General features: G+C 42.3%; 1 protein-coding gene across 9 annotated transcripts in view; it reads right to left on the bottom strand.

Moving 5' to 3' along the window:
* The window catches only part of PAK1 (p21 (RAC1) activated kinase 1), a 75,586-nt gene that overhangs the window by 12,901 nt on the left and 49,969 nt on the right, over positions 1-12,716 (bottom strand). For all 9 annotated transcript variants that reach the window (XM_032098990.1, XM_032098989.1, XM_032098988.1 and 6 more), the window contains 5 exons: positions 10,737-10,853; positions 10,222-10,396; positions 7,212-7,275; positions 6,302-6,350; positions 3,882-3,994 (listed from right to left, as the gene is read on the bottom strand). In XM_032098990.1, the coding sequence (XP_031954881.1) occupies positions 3,882-3,994; positions 6,302-6,350; positions 7,212-7,275; positions 10,222-10,396; positions 10,737-10,853 (518 nt within the window). The remainder of the gene's footprint in view (positions 1-3,881; positions 3,995-6,301; positions 6,351-7,211; positions 7,276-10,221; positions 10,397-10,736; positions 10,854-12,716) is intronic.

Below are 12,716 nucleotides of genomic sequence, written 5' to 3' on the forward strand. Positions count from 1 at the left end.
AAGGTGTGGCATTTACCCCCAAAGGACACACTGACAACACCAAGCTGATGAAAAAAATCCCGCTAAATAGTAATAGTGGTCTGATCTACACCTAGATGACAGTAGTGTTACAGTTATGGACAGCCTTTAATTCCAGGGACAAAGTGGGTATCCTGATTTGCTGATGCTGAAGACTGTGTAGGGAGGTGCAATCTGGAGATTCTTACAGGATGCAAAGCCCAAGGGCACAGGGCTGCGCTCCCGCAGCACAGAGGTCTCAAATTCCACTATGGAACAGAAGCTGATGCACTGGCTTTTTTTTTTCCCCAGCATTACAGACCCCAGCAAAAGCACTCAGCCCCTCTGAGTAAGAAAAGAGCAGCAGGACTGCTTTCAGAAGCACTCCTGCTAATTTCTGTGGGTCATTTACCTTCTGTTGGGCTCTGAAAGCCCAACTGCATCCACACTCTTCCTTCCTGCCCTATGCTATAGCTACTTCTTCACTTCTGCCAAACCAGGCTTTCTGCAGATTTTATCAGCATCCTCTCAGCAAATCACCCACCATGGACATCACAAGGTTTCCCTTCATTGCCAGTAGCACTCTCTGCAGCCCAAATCCACTCTCTGCAGCCCAAATCCCGCTTCACTGTAAGAATGGGGGCAGAATGGGCTCTTTGCATGACAATCTCAAGTTCCACATGCTGGGAGCAAGCTGGTGTATCTCTGCAGCCAAAACAGATGGCGCAAGCCAAGAACCATGCTGTGAACCAAAGCTGAGCCATGAGCAGCCACAGACATGTGCCAAGACCCTGGCAACTCCATAATTGATAGATTTGACATAACACACAGGGAGGTGGAATTAACAGTGGCTCCCTGCCAGCTGCCACCAAAGGAATGTCATCTCAGGGTGGTACTGTCTCAGGGATCTTTCCACTCTCTTGCCAGTCTTAGTCACTGAGCTGCCCACTGAAGGCATGACTCAAACCCACTCTCTCAGCAGTTCTAGAGACACCATCAGGAAGTCCATACACCTACGTGCTGCTCTGATGCAACATCAGGCGCAGCATGGTGTCACACCTTGTCACCCACTGTCACCTTCCAAAACAAGCTGGCAGTAAAAAAAGCCTGATGAAAATCTTTGAGGAAGAAAAGGATGGTCTACAGCTTTCTCTTCATCCATCTGCAAGAGCAGCTAATGTCTGATCCTGTAAGGTGCTCCTCAGCTTCCACTTAGATACCTTAGGAAGTTGTCCACCAAGTCCTGTCTATCACAAATACACATATTTTATTGATAAATTTGGTGAAATTTGGAGTTGCCCAGAAGCGCAAGTTCATTCATTACAGAATTTTGCACCAGTAACTTGCCTCCAACGTGCAAACATGAATATAGCCTGGAAAGAAACCAGTGTGTTCTTGTAGCATGACTGTCTTACACTTTCAGCTTTATTCATTGACCACCCATCCCTACTGCAGTTTGGGGTTGGGGTAACAGAGGCTACCACTTATTTGTGGGGTTTATTAAGTTAAGGAGTTCTTCAGAATGAAACTAAAGGGCAGGAGTTTGCTTTGCCTAGCACTGGGCATCTGATGCCTGTGTTTAGATGGCTGAGTTTAGAAGCAGGGCTCTGAGGGCCTCTTTCATGCAGCAGAAAGGAACTGGCACCTCTAGCAGGTAATTCAGCACAAGTGGCTGTTTGTCTGTACAGAAGACTGGTGTCACTGTCTTCAGAGCCAGATGCTTCTAAATCCAGCTCCCAAGTACAGCTGAATTAGGCATGTCACTATCTTAAATATCACAGCACACCTTTGTGCAACGCTGGCCACTTAGACTGCAGCAGAAAAGATGCTTAACCACAAGCATGTAGGCTGTGCAGCTATGAGGGGACAAAGAACAGGAAACCCTTGCATAAGGGCAGGAGCTGAGGCAAAGAGAAGAGAGAGAGCTGGTTCATGCCAATGGCTATCTAGATTGCAGCTCCCATTAGGGACTCAGAAGGGGTGACACTGTAACAGAACCACAAAGCAGAAACCAGTGATCAGCACATCCTTCCTCCACCTCCTTCAGCAGGAGGCAGAAGCCAGCAAGTGGCATCCAAATATCAGCTTAATTCAGCACTTGGGAAGCACAGGCACATTAGGCTGGGCAGGAGGAACACAGCTCCCCAGCAACAGGATCTTGCAGTTACAGAGCTGAAGTGGCACAATAGGCACAAGAACCCCAATGTTCATCCCAGTTGCTGTTCTGTCCATGTGCAGCACTCAAACAAAAGCTAATCCCTCTGAAAAAGATTAGTGAAAGTGGAGGACAAAAGCAGCAGCTTTTGTTGCTGAAAGTTTGAATAAGACAGCAGGATGTGGAGCTATCCTGCAGCTGGGATGCACGGGCTAGATGAGGTAAGTGCATGTACACAGTGATGCTCTCTAATGGGAAGAACCTCTCTCTCAAATAGTTTTGTCAAAACAAAGCCTCTAATCAGCCAGGAGAAAATAACAGTTCCAGGCCAGATGGAGTTCTTAAGCACTTGTTTCATTTTACACCAGTAACATTCTTCTGCTCTCTCTAAGAACAGGGCGTGTGCCCAGAATCAGTTTCCTGCACACACACCTCTTGCACAAAAATTTCAGGAGCAGACTTTCTGTCCCCTCAACAAAGTAGTTCTTTACAGCTATGCATGGGACACAGCACCACAAAAATTCAGCAACACAACTGTTGCAGTTTGTAAGTGCCTCCTTTTTTAGCTAAGACATTGAAAGCCTGCTAACTAAACCTATTAAAGAAATAGCTGATTAGATTTTGACATACATGCCAAGCATAAAAAGTGTGCAAATCCCCTCTCAAATTTCCAAAAGAGATTCTAGGTCACATCCCTTCATGCTATCTTCCAAAAAACCCAAGCTGCCAAGATTAAAGCTTGCAGCTCACCCTATCCAAGCAGTCTTTACCCTACAATAAAGAAAACCTGTGGTTCATCAGAACTGCTACATTCAGACATTGAGTGCAGCCGACAGAAAATCTTGCTGCAGCTCAAGTGGAACTAGCTCTATTTTTAACAGGTAAAGGACGCAGGCTTGACACAATGCAGCAGTGTGATGTTGATGGTGAATCCAAGCCACCATGCAATGCTTTTGCCAGTTGGGCTTTCAGCATCATAGAATTATAGAATGCTTTGGGTTCAAAGGGACCTTAAAGACCATCTAGTTCCAAACCCCTGCCATGGGCAGGGACACCTTCCTGTACACGAGGCTGCTCAGAGTCCCACCCAACATGGCATTGAACATTTCCAGGGCAGCCTGTGCCAGTGCCTCAACACCTTCACAGTAAAGAATTTCTTCATTACACATAACCTAAATCTACCCTCTTTTGTCTGAAAACTGTTCCCTCTTGTTCTATCACTATCTGCCTTAAAAGTCACTCTCCCTCTTTTTTAAAACCTCAGTGGACAGTCACAAGGACAAGACTACATCTAACCCTGGAAGGAGTCTGCTCCTCTGGCAGCAGAACACCACCATTGCTCAGTGGAAAAGAAAAGAAGAGGAAGGCAAATAGAATAATACATTTCAAAGTGTTTCTATTTCTCCTTTAGTAACAGGAAGGAAACAAGCAGGAAATTTGTTGTGTCAAATTTGGCAAAGGAGAGAGACGAAAAATGGAGTCCTGACAGGACCTTTGTTGCCAGCCTCTCTAAGGAGAGCCTAGACATCCCACTAACGCTGGTTCAGATACCTGTTTCTCCTCGTTCTGGAGAGAGACTGCCAGGCCACCCACACTCCCACAATGCCACATGCATTAAGCAATGCAAGGTTGTCCCACACTTGCATTAAACTGAGCCAGGAACCATTAAGACACCGACATGGAAGTGTTTTCCAGTGTCCCTTTGTGAGCCCTTCAAATACTGACATACCTGTCCAAGTAGTTGACGATGTTGGAGTTTTTGTTTTCCCTCATCACAAGGATTTCATTAATAATCAGTTCTTTTTTGGGCTGCTGCTGCAAATTCATCTGTTTGATTGCAACCTGCAATGAAAAGAGATCAAGTAAAGCATTATTGCAGGAGTCCCCCAGAAACTTGCCAGTACCAGTCCATTTAGTCCCACATTCACATGAGGGAGGATAAAAACCTTTTCATCATGAGGTCACTTTTTCATCATTAGCTACTGAATCCTACTATCATTCCATAACTCTACATGTTCCTGCAGCCAGTCCATTTCCACACATGCTGGATAATGCTTAATGACAAAAAGAACAAGGGGAATTGCCATTTTCATACTGGATCTTCATGTCACAGTTGGATAGCCGTCTTCATCTACAGCTTCTTGGTAATAAGGAAGAGATCCCCTTACTCTGGCATGGACTGATATGCCAAAAAGTTTTTATTTCTGAAAGGATTCTTACTAATTTTATATTTAATTGAATGTTTCTGAAAATTTTTTGGTGTTTTTTTTCCTCCTCCCATGCAAATTTCTTCTTCTAGAAATCTAAAGGAGGGTGGGTAAATAACACAACCATGCTTAGTACTTCAAGGTAGTAACTCTATTTCTTTTGTCACAACAAGACCTAGGGGAGAGAAGCACCAGTGTTTAGATAAAAGGCTGAAAATAAATGAATTTGAGCCAGTTTTATGGCCAGTCATGCCTGAAGTGCAACAGGAATGGATCTGTCAGCTGCAGCCCTTTGGTTTAGTAGCTTTCTTCCTGTTTTAGGATACCAGCTCTGCATGTATATATGCAAGGAGCAGGAAGGTTACAGCATGTTTTTAACTCTTGTATTCAAGTTTCCACACTACCAGTACTTTGTGAGAGCACCTGGCCCTCTGAGGAACCTCCAAATCAGTAAACCTACTCAGCAGAGCTGGAGGCAAAAATAACTCATAGATGTCACAACTCAACTGCTTTTGGTACAATATTTAGGCAAAGGGAATGAGATGAAACTACACCTTTACAAAACTGCTGTGCAGAGAAGAAGGCCTGGGTGAATGGATCAGAGCCAGCAACTACAGTAACTCACAAAAACAAGGATTAAAAGAAACAAGCCACAGAGTACCAATATAGATGGATACAATCAGCATTTCGAAAGAATAGCAGGGAAGACTATAGAAAAATCCCAACACATGAGAAGGCAAGAGCAGACAGACATGCTGGTTTTCCACAGTACTCACAAGGCTGCCAAACAGTACTTAAAGAACTCAAAAACAAAACCCCCATGCTGCTCTTTATACAAGACCAGAGAGAAGAATGAAAGATGAAGAAGAGAGGGAAGACATTTTATGCAGATAAAGAAGTTCCCAGTGTTTCCCTGCACAGAGCTCCTGAGTTCAGTGCACTTCACAGAGAGGAACAAACAACAGCATGACAAAGTTACAGCGATCCCAAATGCAGATTTTAAAATCCAGGGCCTGGTCACACTAGTGTAACAGGAATGATTTAAAAGTCTGTTGTAATACAAGAGCTCAAATTCTCACACGGGAGTCACCCAAGTGGTCCAGGAAGAAAGCAGAAAACCATCAAAGGACTTCCTCCTCGTATAAAATTTCTCATTGCCTCAAAATAAATATAAGAACTCTTCCTTAAAGGCTGCAATTAAACTGTATTACTTCTTCAGGAACTAAAAAGGGGGGTGAAGGAATTTCAGCAACAAGCACAATTATGAAATTTACTGGTGAATAACTCCTTACATTGTACAATGCAAAGTAGACATGCATTGTGGCAGACTTCCATAAATAAATTCAGAATAACACATGCACTTTAATCTTTTTTAAAATCCTCCATCTAGAAATAAAGGTTTCCACAGATGCTGTATATCCATCACTACTAGTTTATTATGCAGGCAATAAGCATGGCACTTCTCAATATTTGAGAGAAAAAAGAATAGACGGGCATTCCTTGTCTCCAAATTCAAGGGCAGAAAGTAAGTGGGCAAAGGGTGGGAGAGGAACTATTTCCATGCAAGTTAAGTAGTACAAGTGTAGGAAGAAAAGGAGCAGAGGGCAAATAAAAGAGCTTGTATGGACACATGAAGAAATCTTGGGGAAGAAGAGAGAAACTTTTACTGAGGAACTGCCCAGATCCAAACATTTGCTTCTAGCTTTTGCAATCACAGAAAGAATCTTTATAAATATGAAGTTATTCAGGAATCAAAACTTGGGAAGTAGTTTTTTCCAGTTCTCTCCTCAGACCATTCAACCATGTCTCATTAGTAAGTAAATAAAGACCTCATTAAAAATAAGATGTCATGAATCCCTGAAAGACAGTATTTTGGAGCATCAACTTGAACTTTTAGGATACAATCCAAAATCCACTGCTGTGGTACTCTGGCAGCACTTACCTCCTGTCCTGTAGCTACATCTATTGCTGTGTAAACTGTACCTGAGGCTCTAAACAAAACAGAGAAAAAAAAAAATTCTTAGTGTCTCAAAGTAAAAGTGAGAGCTTAACACATGCCCCTTCCCATTTGTCTCTCTGAAGTGCTCTCAGTCCCATTCCTTTACATGCAATAATTTCAATGGTAAACATCAGCTGAAATATTTCTGAGACAAGGCTGTTGTTGGAGCAGAAGCCAGAGAACTTATGGGCAAAAAAGCTCCTAATAAGGGACACTGTGGTCATCCAAACCCTTGCTGCTAAACCAGCAAATTGTAGGACTGTGAGTTTATCCCATTTCAAGTGGCATGACTGCAGTACCCTGGCTTGCAGAATGCCCAATATGGTAACAGAGCAACAGGATCAGCTAAAGTAAACAAATGTGGCATTTGTAGTGAGGAAAAGAGGAGTTTGAGCACATGGAGCCAGCTGCAGGCCTGTGTTTTGCCTCAGTACAGTCTCTCCTACAACCTCTACTGTCCCCCTGCTTAGAGGGCCACAGCACATGCCTTGAGAAGAGCTGATTCAGAAGCAAACCTGTAATATGAAGATGGTCTTGCAGTTCTTTCCCTGCTTGTAGCTGTATTTATAAACCTGATCATCTAATGGCATAATTTTTTATACTACAACACAATTGCACAAAAACCCGGTCCCTGTGACTTTGCCAGGAACAGGAGAACAGCTGGAGGGGATGTGGAACCCAGCAAAACAACCAAAAACAAAAAAAGAAGAAAACAAATACACAACCAAACAAAAGAAACTTTCCAAAGTATCCCAAACAGCTTTTCCAGCAAGCTTACTTAGCCTGGTTTCAGTGGATTCTTCTTAGCATAAGGAAATGAAAGGTCTAGGACAGAGAAGAAGCATATACTAACCCCTGTCCAATCTTCTCAAAATTCGTGTACTTCTTTTTTGGATCACCCACACTCACGATACTTCCTACAAAAAACAAAAAAGCAAGAGGATTTTCTTCAAGTCCTTTTTTCATACAGCTACAAGAACTAGCTGCAAGAACAGCTCCAGTGGCCACAGCAGGCTCTGATGAACCACTCGTCAAATCTAGAGGCACATGGACACCAAGGAAGCCCTCAGTTATTTACACACATACCAGCTGCAGCATTCCCTTCTATCAGGACCTTCCCTTCAGAAATGATGGGACACAGACATTAAGAACATTTAACCTTCACTAGCAGTCATTACTAGGTGCAGGATGGGGATACACAGGCCTAACACATGGAAAAACAATTATTTGTTGGAAACCTGCTACTTAAAGTCACTCCCAGCTTCAGCACCCTGGATGATCTAAGATGTGCCCGCACTGCAATCTCTGAAATTGGAGGCTGGGCTCTCAATCATCTTGGAGCCAACAGTCTTTTACAAAACTAGCCAAAGATTTCCTTACACCATGACAGCTTGTAGCAGAAAAAAAGTATTTATGATATTTTTGTACCAGCACAACCACAGCCATTTACTGACCCAGTGACTGGGCTGCAAGACTCAGGAGAGAAGGTGGAGAGACCCTTCAGAGCCAAACCTCCCCTGCCCTGTCTTGGGCAATGCTCAGCGGCTTTTCTAGGAACCTGACAGCCAGCACAGGTTTAGCAGCAGTTGCCAGCATCCCTCTGGGTTTGGAAAGCAACCTGAGACCATCCCAGTTTGTTCTCCCAAAACACGGCTGTTCAGCCAACAGAAAGTCCATCACTGCATCTCTCAAAGGGAAAAGCACTTTGCCTGGTGTTCCACAGCATGTGGCTGCAGACTTTAACTGATATTGATAACTCCTCTATGGCAGGCAGGAATTACCCCTTTTTAGGGCAAAGAAACCAGATCCAGCAATTTCTAGAGCTCAGCTGGTAGCCAGTCCCCTCTCTAACAGCACCAAGGTGGCTCACAGGTTCAAGGGATGCAGAGCTGCATCCGAGTTGGTGTTTGCAAGTCACTGAGGCTGCCAACATACGGTGCTGCTTTCACAGGGTCTGGGGCTGAGCCTTAACAGATGTATATTGGCAAAGAAACTGCTCATGGTCATTAAGCCAAGGAAACCAGTAGCAAGCAGAGCAAGAGCAGGCTATTTTCAGACACCATTGGAGAGAAGCCAGACCCAGAGGGTTTAGGACAGACAGAGGTAGAAGTAGGGAATATGGCCCATGTTTGGAGAGGAGGGCAGGAAGAGAAATCTGGCTTTATAAAACCCACTCTACAATTACAGAAGCGATGCTGTCTGCCCTGAGGACTGGTATTTCTGGACAAATATTCATAAATTTTCCCTCAAAGCCTAACACAGGCTACAAGATCAGACTGCAAATGTTTCCCCAAGGCAAGGACTGGACAGAATGCTGTGGTGACAAGAGGCATTTGCCAGTTTTGCCCTGTTTAATGCTCTTAACTCTAAAATAGGGGGAGGTTTCCTACCTTCCAAAGAGTCGGGTGAGGATTCATTAATGTTTGTACCAATGCTGTGTTTATGCTGAGAGGTAGAGATTGAGCAGCTTCCTTTTAACCTTTGCACACATTTAGCGCATCTTTAATATGTGTAAATATATTTTTGCTTTACAGTTTTAATCATTTTATTTACGTGTCAAACTAAAATGTCAAAAGGCTGCTTGTCTGCACAAGTACAGCTCCATTGCCCTCAGTGGAAAGACATTTTTACTGAGATTAAGACTAAAGATTAAAACTTCATAACATTTTTCTGACTAGCCCACATATAGAAGTTGACACCTGGAGCAAGCAAGGTATCAGAACATACATCTGCTTCCCAACACTCCTAAAAGTAGCAATTGCACTTCTCTTTGTGACTGAAGTGGGTGTATTTGTATTAGAATAGCACCTTTTTTCCTGCCACAGTTCCTACCTGGTCACAAAATGTCTTGAATCCTTAATGGTACAAAGATCCTGCTAACTGAGTGAGTGAAGTCGATGTTTTGAAACAACAGGTGTGAGTTTTCCAATAGCAAGCAGTTCCAGTTCATAAGCCATCAAGACAACTTAGGCTTTATTTAGAGAAATCAGGTACCATTTTTTAATATTTTCAAGTTTTTTTAAAGTTATATCCTCAGATTAAGTCTTCATGTAGCTACTAGACTCTTATTCCTAAAACACTTACAAATATCTACTCAAGCCAAGGAGGTCAGCCTTACCATAGAGATGCTAACACAATTTAAGTCAACTGACAAGCAAGGAATGGATGTAATTAATACAGGATTAGTAGTTCAAAGAATTAGAAATGCTCTACTCTAATAAAACCTGGCCCAGGCTGAGGATAGCAATCAATTGCATGAAAGAGCTGGTTCAGCGGTTGGATATGCCACAGCAGCTTTGTGGCAAAAACCACCAAGCAGCAGAGGGGCACTTGCACTGAAAGGTAGGAACTGTTAAAGACACGAGGACACAACTGAGAGACTTGATGAATTTTTCTCATTAAAAACTCACCAATTTGGCTACCCACAAAATGTTAAAGCACTTAAAAATAACCAAGTCACTTTACACCACGATACTGTGGAAAGCAAACTTGGGGATGCATTAATTTTCTCTCCATCTTTCAGACACCTTGTGTCTAACATTGCAATATAATAATTTGTGCTTCAGAGCTACAGAATAAGACGTGGAACAACCTCAGACTTGTTAAATAGATGTTATTTGTTCAGGGCTTGTTTTGCAGAGCCTGAGGATCTGTAACTCCCTGGGGACTTCAGCAAGTATCACAGGTGCTCAGTTTATGTTCAAGCTCACCCCTTACATCTGCCCCCAGTGTTGTGTTGTGACTGTGTGCCCATGTCTTCAGTAAGGGATCTCAAAACAGGAAAACATTTCAGCTTATTGACATTCTGAGAAACCAACACAGCAGGACCTGGAATTTGACTTTGTTAAAGAACAAGGACATACTTAATTTTTCCAGTATCTCTTCATCTGACATTTTTGGCTTTTTCTTTTGCTTCTCTGTGTTCCTGACCAGCATGTCGGGTGCTGTTGTACTGTTTTCCGAGGGAGAAGAAATAGGAGAGGTGGCCACATCTCTGGTAGGAGGAGGAAGAGGGTCTATCACAGAGCGGGTGTATATCTAATTTTGTTGAGAAAAACACATAAGTCAGGTGAAGATTTAAACACTTCTATTCATCTTCTTATTATTGCTATTGTTCTGGTTGTTGCCAGGGATGCATTTCTACAGCTACTTTGTTAGCAACTAACATCACTAATCAAGGATTAGTGATTAATCATTAATCGTGCCCCCCCCAACTAGGCAGGTGACAATACTAAGGTGCTCTGCCAGAAGGAATGGCTCCCATTGCATCCCTCCTGCTCCCTAGAAGGGCTCAGCATGCCATGCAGAGGGACAAAGTCACAGTCAAGGCCTGACTGTGGTTGCAGCAGTGAGGGCTGAACAAAGAATTTCTGCTCACAGATTTGGTGTGTTCAGGTCGCGGAGCTATCACAGGGGGTGGAGCTGCATCATCTTCATCATCCTCATCTTCAGACACTGAGGGTACTGCAGGGGTCTCAGAGACAGCTTTCACATTCTGCATGGAGTTGCACAAATAGCAAAAATCAAAACCCAATCGCATGTTGTAAACAAAATCACAAACACTGGATTAAGCTCCTAACAGAGATTGCACTGAAGCAAGTGCAGAAAAGCAATAATCAGAACAGGCTGGAGAGTTACAGTGTCTGAAAAATTCAAGGCCCAAGGTTTCTGAGTCTTCATGGGAAATGGGTGTGCAGTCCAGCACTGCCTGACACAGCTGTTCAGACAGAGCTCCTCATCTGCCTGACTGACAGCAATCCCCTTCTCAGAAGACCTGGGCTCTCTCACTGCTTCCCCAACACCCACACAGCTGCCCAGCAAGTTTTGGGACACTCAAGTTGGAAAATATCTCTCCCTATTTATACTGTCTCTTAGGGTTTTTTGCTTACTTCAAACCCTGACCATTCAAGTATGAAAATTTCAGACTTTAAATGCTAGAATTTGCATCAAACTCTTAATGTTTTCTCCAAAAGTTAGGAGGTCAAGTTAATGTTGCCTCTGGTATTATGATCGAGAATTAATTAATGTGAGATTTTGGAAGCAGAATCTGGCAAAATCTTTTCAAATCTCTTTTAAAATCACTTCCTAACATAAAATTTAATGGAAAAATAGGAATGATTTATTTTTTTAAAAAACAGTTGTAAAGGTGGATAAAAAATTATCTGGAATTTTCTGCAATACTGTGATTAGGAATGAAAGTAACTTTTAAACTTATACATTTAAAACTGGATTTGAAGTTCATTACATTCTTTACACTATAAACGTTTCAGAATAAACTTGGTGAGGTCCTCAACCCACTAGACCAGTTCTGTTTGTGCATCATCACCTCCCTAAGAATGGCAGGGGGAAAAGTATTAAAGTCCTCAGAAAGAGGGGGAAAGCAACACAGTATTTCACTCAGCCTAAAATACTTGAAGTCATCATCATCCTATAATTGTCAAAATGCACTTGACATGACACAAAAGCCTGGCCTGTTAAAAGCAACAAGGAAAAACTATGCACTGGGAGTTTCCTGAATATCCCCAAAATTAAAGGTTACCCAGTGCCCTCCCTCAGGCTATGTCAGTAGACTGGTAACTACTGCTTTAACAGGATTTACTTAAAAATCCAACCTCAGATATTGAAACTTCTGAGGACTGACATACAATGACATGCAATAATGAACAATGGCAGAAACATTTTCCTTTTCTTTTTACAGAGAGTCCTAAATGATCAGATCTGAATAAGCTGCCTTTGGAAGGGTGAAGAACAAGCCAATTCTATGTAATGACATGGCCATGAGAAAACAAGAGATGAGGGAATTGTGGGGTTTTATGAACCATAATCAACTGAAAGTTTTGTTTCTTCCATCTCACAGGCACACACAAAAATTTATTACATCTCCTAACAAAGCAAATAGGAGTGGTGCCTGCCCTGGTAAGGATTGAGTAAAGGTCAAGCAGAGAGGAGGAGAACCTTTTATTTCCTGTTCTGCTAGAGATTAGTCTGGTTAATCAACATTAGCTTTGGTAAATCAGACTTAGTGGTTAGTAAATAAACTTTATTATATCACAGATGTTTATAGAGACATAAAACCTGACAGCAGAGTGGTTATCAAATTCTAGGTATAGGAGAAGACCAACTTCTATGAAAACAGAGCTATTTCTATTAATTAATTCACTAATTTGCATTCACTAAAGATCCTACTTCTGTCCACTTTACTCCCCATCAGTTGAAAAAAAAAAGTGAAAGGAGCATGCCTGTTTTTATAAAGATATATTCACTACACAAATATATATAGTTCAGATTTTAAAACACTAAGCAAACTACAAGTTTACATGTAATTAACTGGTTTTTTGCAAGTTTTTCTAATCCCCAA

The sequence above is a fragment of the Corvus moneduloides genome, chromosome 2, assembly GCF_009650955.1.
Source record: "Corvus moneduloides isolate bCorMon1 chromosome 2, bCorMon1.pri, whole genome shotgun sequence".
Classification (NCBI taxonomy): Eukaryota; Metazoa; Chordata; class Aves; order Passeriformes; family Corvidae; genus Corvus; species Corvus moneduloides.